This window comes from Monodelphis domestica, chromosome 1, assembly GCF_027887165.1.
Source record: "Monodelphis domestica isolate mMonDom1 chromosome 1, mMonDom1.pri, whole genome shotgun sequence".
Classification (NCBI taxonomy): domain Eukaryota; kingdom Metazoa; phylum Chordata; class Mammalia; order Didelphimorphia; family Didelphidae; genus Monodelphis; species Monodelphis domestica.
Genome location: NC_077227.1, coordinates 37,271,616 through 37,287,121, shown reverse-complemented (window position 1 = coordinate 37,287,121; position 15,506 = coordinate 37,271,616). Strand labels below are relative to the sequence as shown.

Below are 15,506 nucleotides of genomic sequence, written 5' to 3'. Positions count from 1 at the left end.
CACTCCCCCTCTCCACAGTGCCTGAAGACCTTTTTTGCATGCCCTGTCCACCCCTGTCCAGCCACCCAGTACAAGCTCTTCCTCCCTCCTTTGTCTGGGATAATGCAGGGGCTCACAGGCAGCTTGAAGTTGCACTTTGGGCACACGATTTTGAAAATGTTCACCATTGCTGCCCTAGACCTTCTGTGTATAAGGTAGCTAAATGGCACAATGGATAAAATGCTAAGCCTGAAGTCAAGAAGACGCGAATACAAATCTAGCTTCACACATTTATTTGCTGTGTGTCCCTGGACAAGTCACTTGACCACAGTTTGCCTCAGTTTTCTCATATTTTAAATGAGGATGATAATAGCACCTACTTCCCAGGGTTGCTGTAAGGATCAAATGAGCTAGTATTTATAAAGTGCTTTGTGACCCTTAAAGTGCTATAAAAATAGTAGCTCTTATTATTATTCTATGCAACTGGGCCAGTAGAGAGGCAGGCAGAAGGATGGTTTGGAGAAGGAAGAATCCCAGGCTTAGAGTCAAGAGACCTAGCTATCTAGTGCCCATTCTGCCAGTACCTGTGAGATCTTAAGCCAGTCATAAGATTTCAAAAGGCAAGACTTTAGAAATCATCTGGTTTCATCAAAGCATTTAACAAATAGGGAAACCGAGGCTCAGAAATAGTTCAAATTTCATGGCACATTGAGATTTATAAAGTATATTGCTCATGATGACAATATAAGGAAAGAAGTAAATGGCATCGCTAGCCCTATTTTATAGGTGAAGAAATTAACCTGGGAAAGTCAGGTTTCATCGTTGTACCCCTAGCAATTACCAGATGACTTAGCACATAGTAAGTCCTTAGCGAAATAAGTTAAATTGACTTGAGTACCTGGTCTGCTGTTTCCTAGCTTTGCAATTGTGGATAAATCACTTTACCCAAGTCTTAATTTCTTTGCCTATAAAATGAGGGCAGATTGTTGGCTCAGTGGACACAGTGCTAGACTGAGTCAGAAAGACTCATCTTCCCGAGTTCAAATCTGGACTCAAACATTTACTAGCTATGAGACCCTGGGCAAGTCATTTAACCCTGTTTGCCTCAGTTTCCTCATCCATAAAATGAGCAGGAGAAGGAAATTGCAAACCTCTCTAGTATCTTTTCCAAGAAAACTCTGAATGGGGTCACAAAAAGTCAGACATGATTGAACAACAAAAGAATATGAATACTTTTTACTTCAGGAGATTCTTCTGAGCAATACTCTTTGCAAACCTAAATGTTCTAGGGAACTGTGAGTTATTTATTGAATTTGAGCCTCAGTTTCCCCATCTGTGAAGTGATTCTGTGGGATTGGATGATCGCTAAAGTTCCAACTTTTCAATTTTATGATTTGCCTAATATCTCACAGTTCATGACAATATGGGTACTAGATATCCAAATCCCCTGACTCCAAACCCAGGGTTCTTGTTTCTACAACCCACTACGCAGCCTGCCTACCTCTGGAGGCTCCCACTGGCATAGAAGCTCTATATGCATTGCCCCGGCCCAGGTCCTCCCCATTAACATGGAAGCCCCTTGCCTAAAATCCCTGCTTTTAGGGCGCTGAGGCTGGTGGGTTGATTGTCTGAGTTATAGACAAATGGGTGTCCACATTAAGTCCAATACCAATATGGCGAGTCTCCTTTGGGAATAACCAAACCAGATCAGAAATGGAGCAGGTCACAACTTCTATGCCTATCACTGGTAGGATTGGGTCCATGAGGAGCCTCTGCATTTTTGTCCTGGGTAAAATAGAGTTACCAATATGAAGAGAAGAGAAAAGAATGTAAGATGCTTGAGGGTGGTGGCCATCTTATATGGGCATCCTTAGATCTTAGCACATGGCTTGGCACACAGTAAGTGCTTAATAACAGCCCTTTCATTCATTCACTAATTTGTTCATCTCTTTAGAGCTGGGAAGGACCTTCAAGGTCACCCAACTGAATCTCCTCATTTTACAGATCAGGAAACTGAGGCCCAATGAGCTTAAGTGATTTTCCCAAGGTCACCTAGGCAGTAAGTGAAGAGTAAAGAATATCTAAAGATGGGGCATTTGAAATTGAGATTTAGCTTTCTGAAAGGAGTTGTGTCTATCCCTGGATCCCTAGGAATACTGAACCCATTCTAGAGGCAAAGGGAAGATCTCCTCCTCCTAAGCCCAGAGATTCTGGGGAGGGGCAGGGATAAGACTGTCCATTTCCTTCTATTCTATGCCCTTAGGGCTAGGGTTGGGGGAGCAGGGGCTGGGCTCCCTTCCCCAGGGGCTATATTAGCTGGGTGAGTCATGGAGGCACTTGTATAGGGAGTATTGGGTTACAACCCATTTATGGACTCAGCTGAGTGGAGATATCAGTGTCGAGTTAGAGCTGCCTGTCTATTCTTAGGTGACTCTCCAGCTGGGCTGTGCAGGCAAGGCAGACCGGGTGGTTTCCCTGCTGGGGTGGAGAGGGCGGTGGGTATTTCTTTTCTTCCTTACATTACATCCTAGACTGCTTTTCCCAACCTCCTTTTGTCTACCTCTTCTCTACCAACTTCTCTGTTTGTCCTGTAGAGGCTAAGGGCGGTCAGTGCACCAATCCCGGGATGGCTTACAGCGTGACCCTCACAGGCCCAGGACCCTGGGGCTTCCGTCTCCAGGGGGGCAAGGACTTCAACATGCCACTCACCATCTCTCGGGTAAGTGTCTCAGAGGATGCAGGACCTGCTCGGCCTCATCTGAGCAGAGTCTGGGGCCCAAAGAAGGCACAACTTAACTTTCCTTGGTTCCCCCCAGCCCCTAGGAGAGGAGGCAAAAGGCAGCCCTTCAGATAGGAGAGCTTCCTGGTCGTGGACAAGAACTTGAGTGCTGGGTACCTCTTTCTCTGGGATGGGGAGTGTTGATGTTACCAAACAATTTTCACACGAACAGTTCATTGATATGTTTTGCTGGGGAAAGTGGGTGGGTGAATAAATGACCACCTACTAGGGAGTTCAGAGGATGAGGGGTGTCAGCCCTTGTCTGGCACATCTACAGCCTAGATTGGTTGCATCAATGATTGGTTCTTCTATAGGGACCAGTGGCCATGGCAGAATTATACGGTTTAATTCTAACTGTCAAATCAGATGGATAGATGGCTAGATGGACGGAACACCAAATAAATTGCTCAGTTATAGAAACACAAGACATCCTGGTTCTCAAGATAACTTATTTTCACTGATAAAGTACCCTTCTAATGAGTGTTTCTGTAGCCAATCCAGTTCTCTGAGATTTTTAGGGGGGACACCTAGGTGTGGGAGAAGGTGGTAGATTTCATTAGAGGTAGGTGTCATGTTACCATATCAAGGTTTGGAGGTGCTCAGGGTGTTAACACCCAGTGTTTGAGGTTCAGGGGTTCAGCTGTCCAGCCAAGTAGATCTAGAGGGGGTCCTGACCACTTGCCTGAAGCTGGGGAAATGTCAGCTTTTACCACAGCCTCTTTTCTTCTCAAGAGACTTTTCTTACAGCCAAGCCTATATTTCTCAATTCCTGTGTTCTGAATGGAAGTGAAACATGATCAAGGGAATCAGGTGGCTCCATGGAGCTATGAAATATTCTTTTCAATAAGGGAGAAAGAGACAGAGATAGAGAGAGACAGAGACAGAGAGATAGGGATACAGAGTCAGACAGACAGAGACACAAAGACATAGAAAGAGAGAGAGAGAGAGAGAGAGAGAGAGAGAGAGAGAGAGAGAGAGAGAGAGAGCACCATTCCTTTAATACCTATAAACAATGACAGAGTGGGGGAGAGGAGGAGTGGAGATATGAATAGACCAGGAGAGAAGAAAGGAAAGAGAAGAAGAGGAGAGAAGAAGAGGGAGGAGAAAAGATGAGAGAGAGAAGGGGAGAAGGGAAGGAAGGAGAAAATAAGAGAGGAGAGAACAGGGAGAGGAGGAAAGAAAGAGATCAAAGAAATGCGAATAGAGGAGAGAGGATAAGGGAGGGAGAAGAGAATAAGGGAGAAGAGAGGTGAAAGGAGGAGTGAAAAAGAAGGGAAAAGAGTGAGGAGGAGAGGAATAGAAAGGAGAAATGTGAGAAGAGAGAAAGGAGAGAAGAAAAGAAAAGAGGGGAGAGGAGAGGAAGAGATAGAAGAGGTATGAAGATAGGAAAGGGAGGAAAGGAGACAGGACAGAAGAGAAGAGAAGAGAAGAAAAGATGAGAGGGAGAGGGAGAGAGAAGGAAGGAAAGGAGAGAAAAAGAAGGAATGTGAGAAGAGAGAAAGAAAGGAAATGAAGTAGAAGAAATGTGAGGAGATGGAAAGAGGAGAAAAATAATGAGAAGAGAAAGGAAAGTTTGAGAGAATAAGGGAGAAGAGAGGTAAAGGAAAGAGAAAATCAGAAGGGAGGGGAGGCAGAAGAGAGAGATAAGAGAAATGTGAGGAGGGGAAGAGAGGAGTGAAGAAGGGAGAGGAGAAGAAGAGAGGAAAGAAGCATGAGGGGAGGGGAAGAGAAGAGAGAGGAGGAGAGAGTTAAAGAACAAAGGAAAGGGGCTATATACTAACACAGATGTGAGACCCCTGAGAGGCCAAATGGCAGGTCCTGAAATTGGCTGGTCTACATTCCCAGAGGGTCAAGAATCCAGGCCACGTCTAGACCTTCCGACTGAGAACCCAGATGTGACAATGAGGGAGTCAAGGACTTGAAAGCCAATCCACTGTCTCTTTATTAAAAAAAAAAAACAAAAACCATAGTTCAAATCAGAGATTCTGTAGCATGAGGAATGAGCCATTTGCAAAGGACGTGAGGATCCTGAGGCAGCTCTGTCCCATCCATCTCTGCCTGGGTGGGGAAGCCTCTGGGCTCTCTCACCTCCCAGCACCCTTTGCAAATTGTGATAATAACCACCAACTCCTGACATTCTCCCTCTGCCACCCCTGACACTTGAGATAGCCCTTGGAAAGTGTGCTGTTTTGTTTTTTTTTTCCTCTGAAAAGTGCATTCCTTATCTTAGTTACTAGGAACCCATGTGTGGGGCTGAAGTGGGGCTGTTCATTCCAACATTCTTCCCTTCAGTACTGGAGCCTTGGGGGTTAACCTCTTCCCTGCTGGTCCTTCAGATTTGCTTTCTCTTTTCTTTGCTCTTTTTTTCTCTCATTTTTCTTTTTCTCTGTTATGGCCCCCACTTCTTTCTCTCTGACTCTCATTGGTTCACATCACATCCTAAAGGAAAGAAGCCCTGGAGATGTAAAAGATGAGAGTTTTACACCCAGAAGGGATTTCGGTGGCTGCCTATCCCATCCACCCCTCGCATTGTACTCCTGAGGAAAGAAGCCAGATCACTAATGACTTACCTAAGGTCACACAGGTAGTTAGTGGCAGAATTGGAATTTCATCTGAGGGCTCACAAGTCCATGTTGAGCCCCAGATCCACTGGAGCACACTGTCTCCTTGGGAATTGTCTTTCCTAGAGAAGAGGGAATAGACTTTATCGGGTTGACGCTGAAGGGCTGATCTAGAAATAATGGCTTAGAGATCAATTTCAGCTTGGTCAGAGGAGAAGAACCCCAAACAACCCAAACATCTAGTTCTGCCCAGAAGCAGAATGAACTCCCTTAGGAGGTAGTGAGCCCCCCAGCACTGCTCAGGGTCAATATTTAAGAAATGATTGTTGATTGATGTTCTCTGGAGCCTCTAGGGTCCTTCCCTGCTAGATCAGAGTCTGCTTCTCTGTGGCTGTCTGTCATGCATCCCCAATGTCCCAGCCTATAGCCTGGGTGATTTATGAGGGAGTCCCAGCTGCTTTAACACATGGTGGCAGCCGCCATAATCTTGGAGATCCCACATCTCAGCCCACCCCAATCCTGGCTTCTCGGAGTCCCTGTTCCCCAGGGACTGAAGTTTGTGTGAAGCCCACGCTGCTGCCACCCTCATTGACAGGGGAGTTACTGTCCCTCAAAGGGCAGTTCAAACAGGGACCCCAGATGCATTCTTGGGCCTGAAGATGGGGTCCTGGAGGCGGAAGGGCAGGGGAGTAAGATGTCTCTGTAGGCTCCTGATAGAGGCAGAGGGTAAGGGGAGAGAGTCGACTTCTAATCCCCTTGTTCTATTTCAAACCCTGGGAGAATACAAAAAGTTCTCAGAGTAGGATCCGGTAGAGGGGGCTTTAGAGGGATCAGACCAATCAGACTTGTGCTCCCCCAAAACACATTTTTTTCTGGGTGATCTTTTTTTTTTAATCCTTACCTTCCGTCTTGGAGTCAATACTGTGTATTGGCTCCAAGGCAGAAGAGTGATAAGGGCTAGGCAATGAGGGTCAAGTGACTTGCCCAGGGTCACACAGCTGGGAAGTGTCTGAGGCCAGATTTGAACCTAGGACCTCCCATCTCTAGGGCTAGCTCTCAATCCACTGAGCTACCCAGCTTCCCCCTTAATCTTTTCTTTTAACCCTGTCTATTGGTTTCAATGCAGAGGAGCAACAAGGATTGGGCAATGGGGGCTAAGTGACTCATCCAGGGTCACATAGCTAGGAAGTATCTGAGGCTCAATTTGAACCCCTGACCTCCTATCTCTAACCCTGACCTTCAATCCACTGAGCCCCCATGGCTGCCCCCTGTGTAATCTCTTTAAAGCAAACAAAACTGCCTTTTCATACTCTGAATGCCCCTTTTCTGAAGGGGGGACATTATAAACCACAATTATAGGGCTGAAAGGAATATCCCTTTTACCCTCGGTTTGATGAGAAAACAGGTCATGCATAGCCGATGAGTGTCTGAGGCAGGATTCAAACTCACATCTTCCTGACTCCAAATTCAGCACTATGTACCATGTCACTTTGTTGCTTGTTTCTGGGGAGAGAACAGCATTGGCACTAGGGGCTAGCGGGGCTCTGAGGAGGGAGGAGGGCTGATGGATGTTGTGAAAAGAGGAAAGGAAGAGGAGCTGGTGGGATGACCCAGAGAGACAGCAACAGGGCTAGGGGCTCAGAGAAGGGATGGGGTGGGAGGAGGAGCAGGACATCCAAGGTTGGTACACTGACATTGGAGGAAGGGTTGGAGAACTCTGCTTATTAGACTAATAGAGAAGAACAAGACTTGTCTGAGTGAAGGGCTCAACTGGCATAATGTAGAGAAAGTGCTCAATAAATGTTAGTGATGGTTTGTCATTATTAAAAAGTCCTCACCTGTGACTCTGCTCAAGGATCTGAGATCTGGGGCATCATCGTAGAGTCGGGGATGGAGGGGGACCTATTGGTGGTCCTCTTGGCCAGTGGTATCCAACTCAAATAGAAATGAATCTTTCCTGGTCTCATGTTAACTTAGAAAGCCCCAAATCAGCATTATCTTTGCATTGTTTTGTATTTCTATTTATTTTGTTAAACATCACCCAATTCCATTTTAACCTGGTTCAAACAACACTGGCCTCCATGACACCCAATGACACCAATGATCTAATCCAACAATTAATGGATGGGGAAACTGAGACCTAGAGAAGGTTGACTAACCCAAGATCATACAGGCAGTGAATGAAAGAGCCAGTAGCTGAGCCCAGGTCCTTGGCATGATTTACATTGTGCCCATCCTGGGTCCCAGGGGGACCTCTCAGAACCAAGACAGATGGCAAGAACCAAGGAATGAGCAGTTCTCCTCCAGGCTCTTCATGGGGCACCTTCATGATTAGCTTGCTCCAACCCTGCCAACTGGCACGAAGGGAGAAGCTAAATGCTTCTGAGATTGAATTCTTCTTCCTCTTTCCCAGGAAGAGATGCCAAAAAAGCATTCATTCCCTTACCTGGTTCCCTGAAGTAATCATGACTCACAGCCCTGTGGAGTTGGTTGAACAAAGATTATTATCCCCATTTTATGGATGGCAAAATTGAGACTCAGAGAATGGAAGAAATTTGCCCATCATCATGCAGTTAGTACGTAATGGAGCAAAGATTTGCAATCCATTTTTTGGACTTGCGTTCTGCCTGCCAAGTAGGCACTGTAGATGGTGGGGGCTGGCCGCCATGGGGCATTGGCCCGACTTGGCAAAGCCAAACCCATAAACTGAATTAATAGTGGGAAAGTTTGCTGGGACTCCGGAGGTGCCAGCACTCACATCCCATGCTGGGTTGGCCAGCCCTCTGGGGCAGGAAGTGGGAAGCGAAGACTCATGCTTGCCTTCTGTGCGGTCCGTTAGGAACAACCTGGGATGGGAGAAAGGACTCCAAGGCCAGCCCAGTGGGGCACAGGCTGTCCAAGCCCCTGTTGAGAATTTCCTCTGGGAGTCTTGATTTCTAGGGCCTCCCACAGATAGGGAAAACAAATTCCACCTTATCGGCCGGAACTTTTAGTCTTATCTGAACTGGCTGGATCTTCAGAATATCTTGTCTCTTTTCCCAACGTCGGGCAAAGCAGGATTCTCTTTGGAGACCCTAGGGATGGAGCACTGGACCTGGAGTCAGGAAAGCCCGAGTTCAGATGTCAGCTCTATCATTCACTACTTCTGTGGCCTCGTTTAACCACTTTGCATCTCAGTATCACCATCCATAAAATGGGAATGATAATTTTTGTATACTCCAGACAATAAGAGTTTAATAAGCATTTGTTGAATTAATAATAGCTAGCATTTGGGGGAAGCTGGGTGGCTCAGTGGATGGAGAACCAGGCTTAGAGATGGGAGATCCTGGGTTCAAACTAAACCTCAGACACTTCCTAGCTGTGTGACCCTGGGCAAGTCACTTAACCCCCATTGCCTATCCTTTATCACTCTTCTGCCTTAGAACTAATACACAGTATTGATTCTAAGATGGAATGTAAGGGTTTTTATTTTTAAAAATAATATCTAGCATTTATATAGCTCCTTCAGATTCATAAAATACTCAAATATCATCTCATTTGATCCTTACGACAACTCTAAGAGACAAGTGTTATTCCCATTTTACAGATGAATAGATTTCTTGGGGTTGTTGTAAAGAAAGTGCTGTAATATTGGTTATTGAGTGAGTTATTATTGTGTCTGTAGAGCTGGACAGTTAGGCGGCATATTGAATAGAGGGCAGCTCCTAGAGTTAAGAAGACGCCTCTTCCTGAGTTCAAATGTGGCCGCAGATACTTACTAGCCGTGGGACCTTGGGCCAGTAATTTGACCCTGTTTGCCTCAGTTTCTCCATCTGTAAAATGAGCTGGAGAAGGAAATGGCCAGCCTCTCCCGTATCTCTGTCAAGGAAACCCTCAATAGGGTCACAAAGAGTTGGACACAACCAAAACACTAATGACAACAAAAGATCTGGCCAAGGAGGACATCCCACTGGATGGTCCCCTCCAGCACCCCCAGCCCTGGCTAGGAAGGCCAAAGTGACAGCTAGGAGCACTGACCCCACCCAGCAAGGTCTTCTTGAGGGGCCAGGAGGAGCTCCCCTTGCCCACTCCCTTCCCCCTGATGTCCCCCAATGCCCCTGCTCTAGGGTTGCTTCCTGGGGAAGCTCAGGGGCCACGTTTTCAATGATGCTGGGTTTTTCCAGCCTAATTTAATAAACATTTATTGGGTACCTGCTCTGTGTAAGCTGCTCTGGAAGGGGTACAAAGACAGCTTTGAGTTCTTTTTTTTTTTACCAGACCTGAGATTTCATTGGCATAGGAGACTCCCAGCGAGGGGATTCCCTTTACCAATGAAGACCCACTTCTCTGCAATTCAATTCTTTGAGGGTCCAGGTCAAGTCAGTCAATCAGGTGCTATGCTAAGTGCTGGGATGCAAAGAGTGGCCAAATAGGTGACTTGAGTAGTCTCACAATCAGGGAGGGTAAGCCCAGTTCTTCCTGAATCAGGAGCAGGATTTCTAACCACTAAACTACATGTCCCCTCACAAGGATGGGTACGCAACTTTAAAATAAGACAGCTAGGTGGTACAGTGGATAGAGCTCTGACCCTGGAGTCAGGTAGACCTGAACTCAACTCCAGCCTCAGATATTTACTAATTTTTGAATCCTGGGTAAGTCACATCATCTCTGTCTGCCTCAGTTTCCTCCTCTGTAAAATGAGAATAAGAAGGGCACCTTCCTCCCAGAGTTGTTGTCAGGATCAAATGAAATATTTGTAAAGCGTTCTGTGGACTTAAAGAGCTACATAAACACTAGCTATTATTATGAATTCAATTCAACAAACATTTATTAAACTTTTTCTGCAAATCCATGAAGAGCAATGAAGTTTATGTAAGATGCAGCCCTTGTGTTTATAGATAAACCCAGATCCTGTATTTATAGATAAACCCAGATCCTGCTTAAAAGGGGTTAAAATCTTTAAGGCTTCAAATCAGAAGAACGAGAAAAAAAAGCAATAACAATAGCATGAGCATATGGAGGAAATAAACCTGAAAAGGAAAATCACTTCTAGTTAGGGAGATAAGGGAAGGCTTCCTGGAGGAGGTGATGCATGAACTGAGCTTTGAAGGAAGAGAAATATTTCAATAATCAGAGGAGGGAAGATATTGCAGACATGGAAGCCCACAGTAAGTAAAGGCATGGAGGTGGGAGATTAGATAAGATTGGAGATAGTCAAGTAGCCCATTTTACCTGGATCAAAGAATACATTAAATCTAAAAATCCATAAAAAGTAAATTAAATTCATTAAATTAAAACCCAAAGAATAATATGAGGCAGGGATGGAAAAGAAGGCTCCAGCCAGATCATGGAAGGCTTTGAGCAATACTAAGGAGGACACCTTGTATTCTATGGTGTGAACTTTAGATTTTAATTAAGCCACCATAAATTTCCAAACTAACTTGGGTATTTTATTTGGGATATTCCCTGGCGACCAAAATTAATTTAGATTAGGTCACAACCCTAAAATTATCCTTACAATGGACAATGGGAAGCCACAGACCAGTCGCAATAACTTCAAGGAGTAGAATCTTGGCCAGCTCCTCCTGTGTCCCTCAATGGAGTATTTTAAGAAGCAAACTCTATTGACGTTTTCTCCATGCACCCTCTCCACCTCTTCCCTTCCTTCTTTAGTAACAGAACCCTTCCTTTTAACAAAGAAACATAGCCAAACAAAAACAATGTACAGGCAGCCCTGTTTGGCAGTAAGAACAGCATCCTGCTCCCATCTTTCTGCGAAGAGGAAGGAATGTTGATTACGTGTGTCCAGGGGCATCGTCGATAGAGACCTGGATCTCCATCACCCATCTGTCACATCCTAGCTGGGTGACTTGATTTTTCTGCATTCCAGTTATGGCCATTCAGTCATGCCCCCATGACTTTGTGACCCCATGGAAGCATATTGTCTTGGCAAAGACACTGAAGTGATTTGCCATTTCCCCTCCAAATGGATGAAGGCAAACACTTTGTCCAGGTTCACATAGCTTGCAAGTGTCTGGGGCCAAATTTGAACTCAGGTCTTCCTGGCTACAATCCTGCACTCTCTCCACAAACAATAGGTTCATTATTTTCTTGTTCACAGTCCTCATTACTCTTCTTGTCCTTATGAAGCCACCTCCCTTTTACAAAAGGACTTCGGTGAGATGGGAGCACCTAGCTGCCTCCTTGTATGATCCAGGCAAATACTTAAATTACAAGTTGCAAAAAAGGTATTGATCTGCATGGACAGGACTTTCCTTGGCTGAGTTCAAATCCTACCTCAAAATATTTGCTAGCTGTGTGACCCTGGACCAGTCACTCAACTTTTCCTGGACTCAATTGAACGAATCAAATGAGACAATCTATGTGCTTAGCAAGCCTTAAAGCATTTCATTAATACTAGCTATGATAATGATGAAGTTAATGCTGATAGCAATTCTTATTTCTAGGACCAATTTGGATTATTAGTTACTCAAAATTCAATTCAGTTCAGACTCTGCTCCAGACAAAAGTGCTGGAGATATAAAAGAGACAGTTTTCTTTTTACACCCTTTTCATCACCATTCCTATAGTCATTGTGCATAGCATCCTCCTGGTTCTGCTCACTTCACCCTGCATCCATCAACAGGCTCTTCCCATGTTTCTTGGAATTCCTAGTTTTTAATGGTAGAATAATATTCCATCACATTCCCAGGTTGGCCAGTCATTTCCCAGTCAATGGACACCCATTCTATTCCTTGTTCTTCACTACCACGAAAGTCCTTTTCTGAACATCTTGGCTTCTGTGGGAGCTTCTTTCTGGCTTGGACCCCCTTTGGGGCCTGGGATATTGGGTCTGTCCCCAGGAGCTGGATTGCTGGGCTAAGGGCCGGAGACATTTAGGTCCCTTTTCTTGCTTAATTCCAGTTTCTTTTCTAGAACAATCTGTCCCTTTCTTTTTTGTTCCCAGCTGTCACTATTCTTTTTGTTCATAAGAATCCAGTCCTCCCCCTTTACAAAAGGGCTTTGGTGAGAAGGGACCTCCTCTCCCAGCTGCACCCTCCTTTCTCCTAGCCACTCTCCCCAAGGCACCCAGAACAACATCTATCATGGGCCCCCAGATGGTAACCTAATCACCAAAGTAGCCTGCCTGGGGCTCCTTGTCCTCCAGGGGAGGCCTCAGCACATTCCTGGCACGCCTGGGCAGCCAGAAATAGCTGATGATCTCATGCAGGGTCTCAGCAGGAACAGATCATGTTAGCTCCATGTTCCCACTGGGGGTCGAGGAAGTGAGGACTCTAGCTAGAGAGAGGGCAGGACTTTCTGACTTTGTGTCTGAAGTCATGACTCAGGATCTTTCTACAAAAGCTGCCTCTCATCGTCCTGGGGCCATATTGAGACAGAAGGGCTACCGAGGTGAAAAGTCAAGTTTCCTGGTGGAGGTTTGCTAGTGTCAGAGTTGAGGTGAGCCTGGAGAACTGGGAACCTCTTTCTACAAAAGCTGCCTCTCATTGCCCTGGCGCCATATTGAGACAGAAGGGCAACCGAGGTGAACTGTCAACTTTCCTGGTGGAGGTTTGCTAGTGTCAGAGTTGAGGTGAGCCTGGAGAACTGGGAACCTCTTTCTACAAAAGCTGCCTCTCATCGTCCTGGGGCCATATTGAGACAGAAGGGCTACCGAGGTGAAAAGTCAAATTTCCTGGTGGAGGTTTGCTAGTGTCAGAGTTGAGGTGAGCCTGGAGAGCTGGGAACCTCTTTCTACAAAAGCTGCCTCTCATCGTCCTGGGGCCATATTGAGACAGAAGGGCAATCGAGGTGAACTGTCAACTTTCCTGGTGGAGGTTTGCTAGTGTCAGAGTTGAGGTGAGCCTGGAGAGCTGGGAACCTCCGACTCTTCTCCGGCCTCAGAGTGTCTGCTTTTGGACACTGGGTTGGGAAGGGTGAGCCGGGGTCTCTGGTGTGAGGTTCTAGTGGGTGTCCTGCTGGGATCAGGGCTGCCTTCTTTACCCAGGAGATGTGTAGAGTCTCAAGATCCCTGTTGAAATTATTCTACTTCTTGGGCCATGAGGGCTGGACCTGAATTTGTTCTTCTGTTATGGAATGACCCAACTAATGCCCAAATCCAACCACCACCAGGGTAACAACCAGATGGGGGAACATGAGTCAGACTAAATGGACCCAGCATAGAACAGAATTGAGGCATTAACCAGTCTAAGCCAGGCTCTTTCACTTAAATTTGTTCCATAGAAGAAGGGGGATTCCAGTGTGCTTGGCAGTGATGAACAGACCCAGAGCCCCAAGCAGTATTCTGGGTAGGATCACCAGACCACGGGAGGTATTAGTTCAGGGGAGAATCTAAGGAGTCACAGTTGGAGAGAATGTACTCGCTGATTGAACCAAATAGGATGTAATTTAATGGGAATAAATGTAAAGTATGCTTGGTTCAGAAAAACGTCATCTTCTCAAGGTCAGTTAGCAGTTCATCTAAAAAAGATATGGCGGGTGGGAGGTGGAGGGATTGACTTTAGTGAACTGAAAATTCAGCAGAAGTCAACAATGTGATAGGGCAACCAGAGAAGCTTATCTGATGTTCCCTCCAGTGAAGAGAATAATAACTTCTAGACTGAGGGAAATTAAAGCCTTTTTGTATTCTGTCGTGGTTAGATTCCATTTAGGCAGCTAGGTGGTCCAGTGGCTAGAGCCCTGGGCCTGGAGTCAAGAAAGGAATTCCTGGAAGATAGTCCAAATCTGTCATTTAGCAGTTGAGAAAACTGAAGACATCTTCCTGAGTTCAAATATGATTTCAGACACTTACTATCTGTGTGGCCCTGGACAAGACACTTAACTCTATTTACCTCAGTTTCCTCATTTGTAAAATGAGCTGAAGAAGGAAACGGCAAACCATCCCAGTGTCTTTGCCAAGAAAACCCCAAATGGGGTCACAAAGAGTTGGCACGATTGAAACAACTCAACAGCAAAGACCCCATTAAGCACATGCTCAGTGTTTATGAGGCACTGCCATTTTGGAAGAGCCTTGCTAAATGGAGCACCATCAAAATAAAGCAATGGGATGATGATGGAAGGTCTTTAGTTCATGCTCTACAAAAATTGGTTGGAGGAATTAGGGATGTTTAGTCTGGAGAAGGAAAGACACAAGTGGCTGGTGGATGGAGCATGACAATCATCTTCAAGGATGCAACGTGGTATAGTAGAAAGAGAACTCTCTATGGACTCAAAGGTCCTAGGTTCAGATCCTGCTTCTGTAAACTTACTATTGATAAGACCATAAGCAAATGGGCCTCTGTTTCCTCATCTGTAAAATGAGAAGGTTGGACTACATTGTCTCTGAGCTCCCTCCTAGCTCCAAAGTCACAAATCTGCTATCAATTGAGAAATATGTGTTAAGACCCTGTTCCTGGGGATGAAAAGAAATAAAAAAATAAAGTATCCTTGGGGATGTCCCTGAGAAGGCAAAACTGGAAACAATGGGTGGAAGTTACAAACAAAACTACAAATTGAGGCTTGAATTCAGGAAAGGCTTCCCCACAATTAGAGCTACCCAACTGTGGAATGGGTTGGTTCCTTGGGAGGTAGTGAGTTCCTCTTCTTTGGAGTTTTGGAAGCCAAACCTGGGTGATCATGTCTAGTCTGTTATAGTGGGAATTCTGATTTAGGCATGGGCTGGACTAGAGGACCCTGGTGCTCCATTCTGCTTCTGAGATTCCACAATTCTGCCCTGGAATTCCTGAGGGCCATCAACTTTTCAAGGTGATTTCATTCTGTTTTCTGGCTTGGCAGGGGTTCAAATAGAAATAAAACCTCCCATTTCCAATACATCTTAACTCTTCAACACAGCTCAACAACATGAGGGAGGTAAAGTATTATCATCACCATTTTACAGATAAGATCGAGGTCCTGATTTGCCCAGGGTTATCCAGCTAATAAGTGTTCTGGGGCATTCCCTATGTCAAATCCAGTGTTATTGCTACTCTTCCAAGTTGCCTCCTTGAATCCAGGAACAAGGAACTGGAGAACCTTCTTCTAGGATCAAGGGTCTTGGGTCTGGAGCTGGAAGGGACACCAGAGGCCATCTAGGCCAGTCTTGTCTATTGGCAGTTGAGAAAACCGAGGCCCAGGGAAATGAAGAGATTTGGCCAAGGTGACAGATGTAGTAAGTTTCAGAGTTGGGATTTGAACCCAGGTCTTTGGTA

General features: G+C 45.5%; 1 protein-coding gene across 1 annotated transcript in view; it reads left to right on the top strand.

The window, feature by feature from the left end:
- The first annotated feature begins 2,362 nt into the window (after window positions 1–2,362).
- LDB3 (LIM domain binding 3) overlaps window positions 2,363–15,506 on the top strand; it is a 124,868-nt gene continuing 111,724 nt past the window's right edge. Inside the window, 2 exon segments of the mRNA XM_056797293.1 lie at window positions 2,363–2,474; window positions 2,574–2,698. Of these exon segments, the coding sequence (XP_056653271.1) occupies window positions 2,606–2,698 (93 nt within the window). The 5' untranslated portion in view covers window positions 2,363–2,474; window positions 2,574–2,605.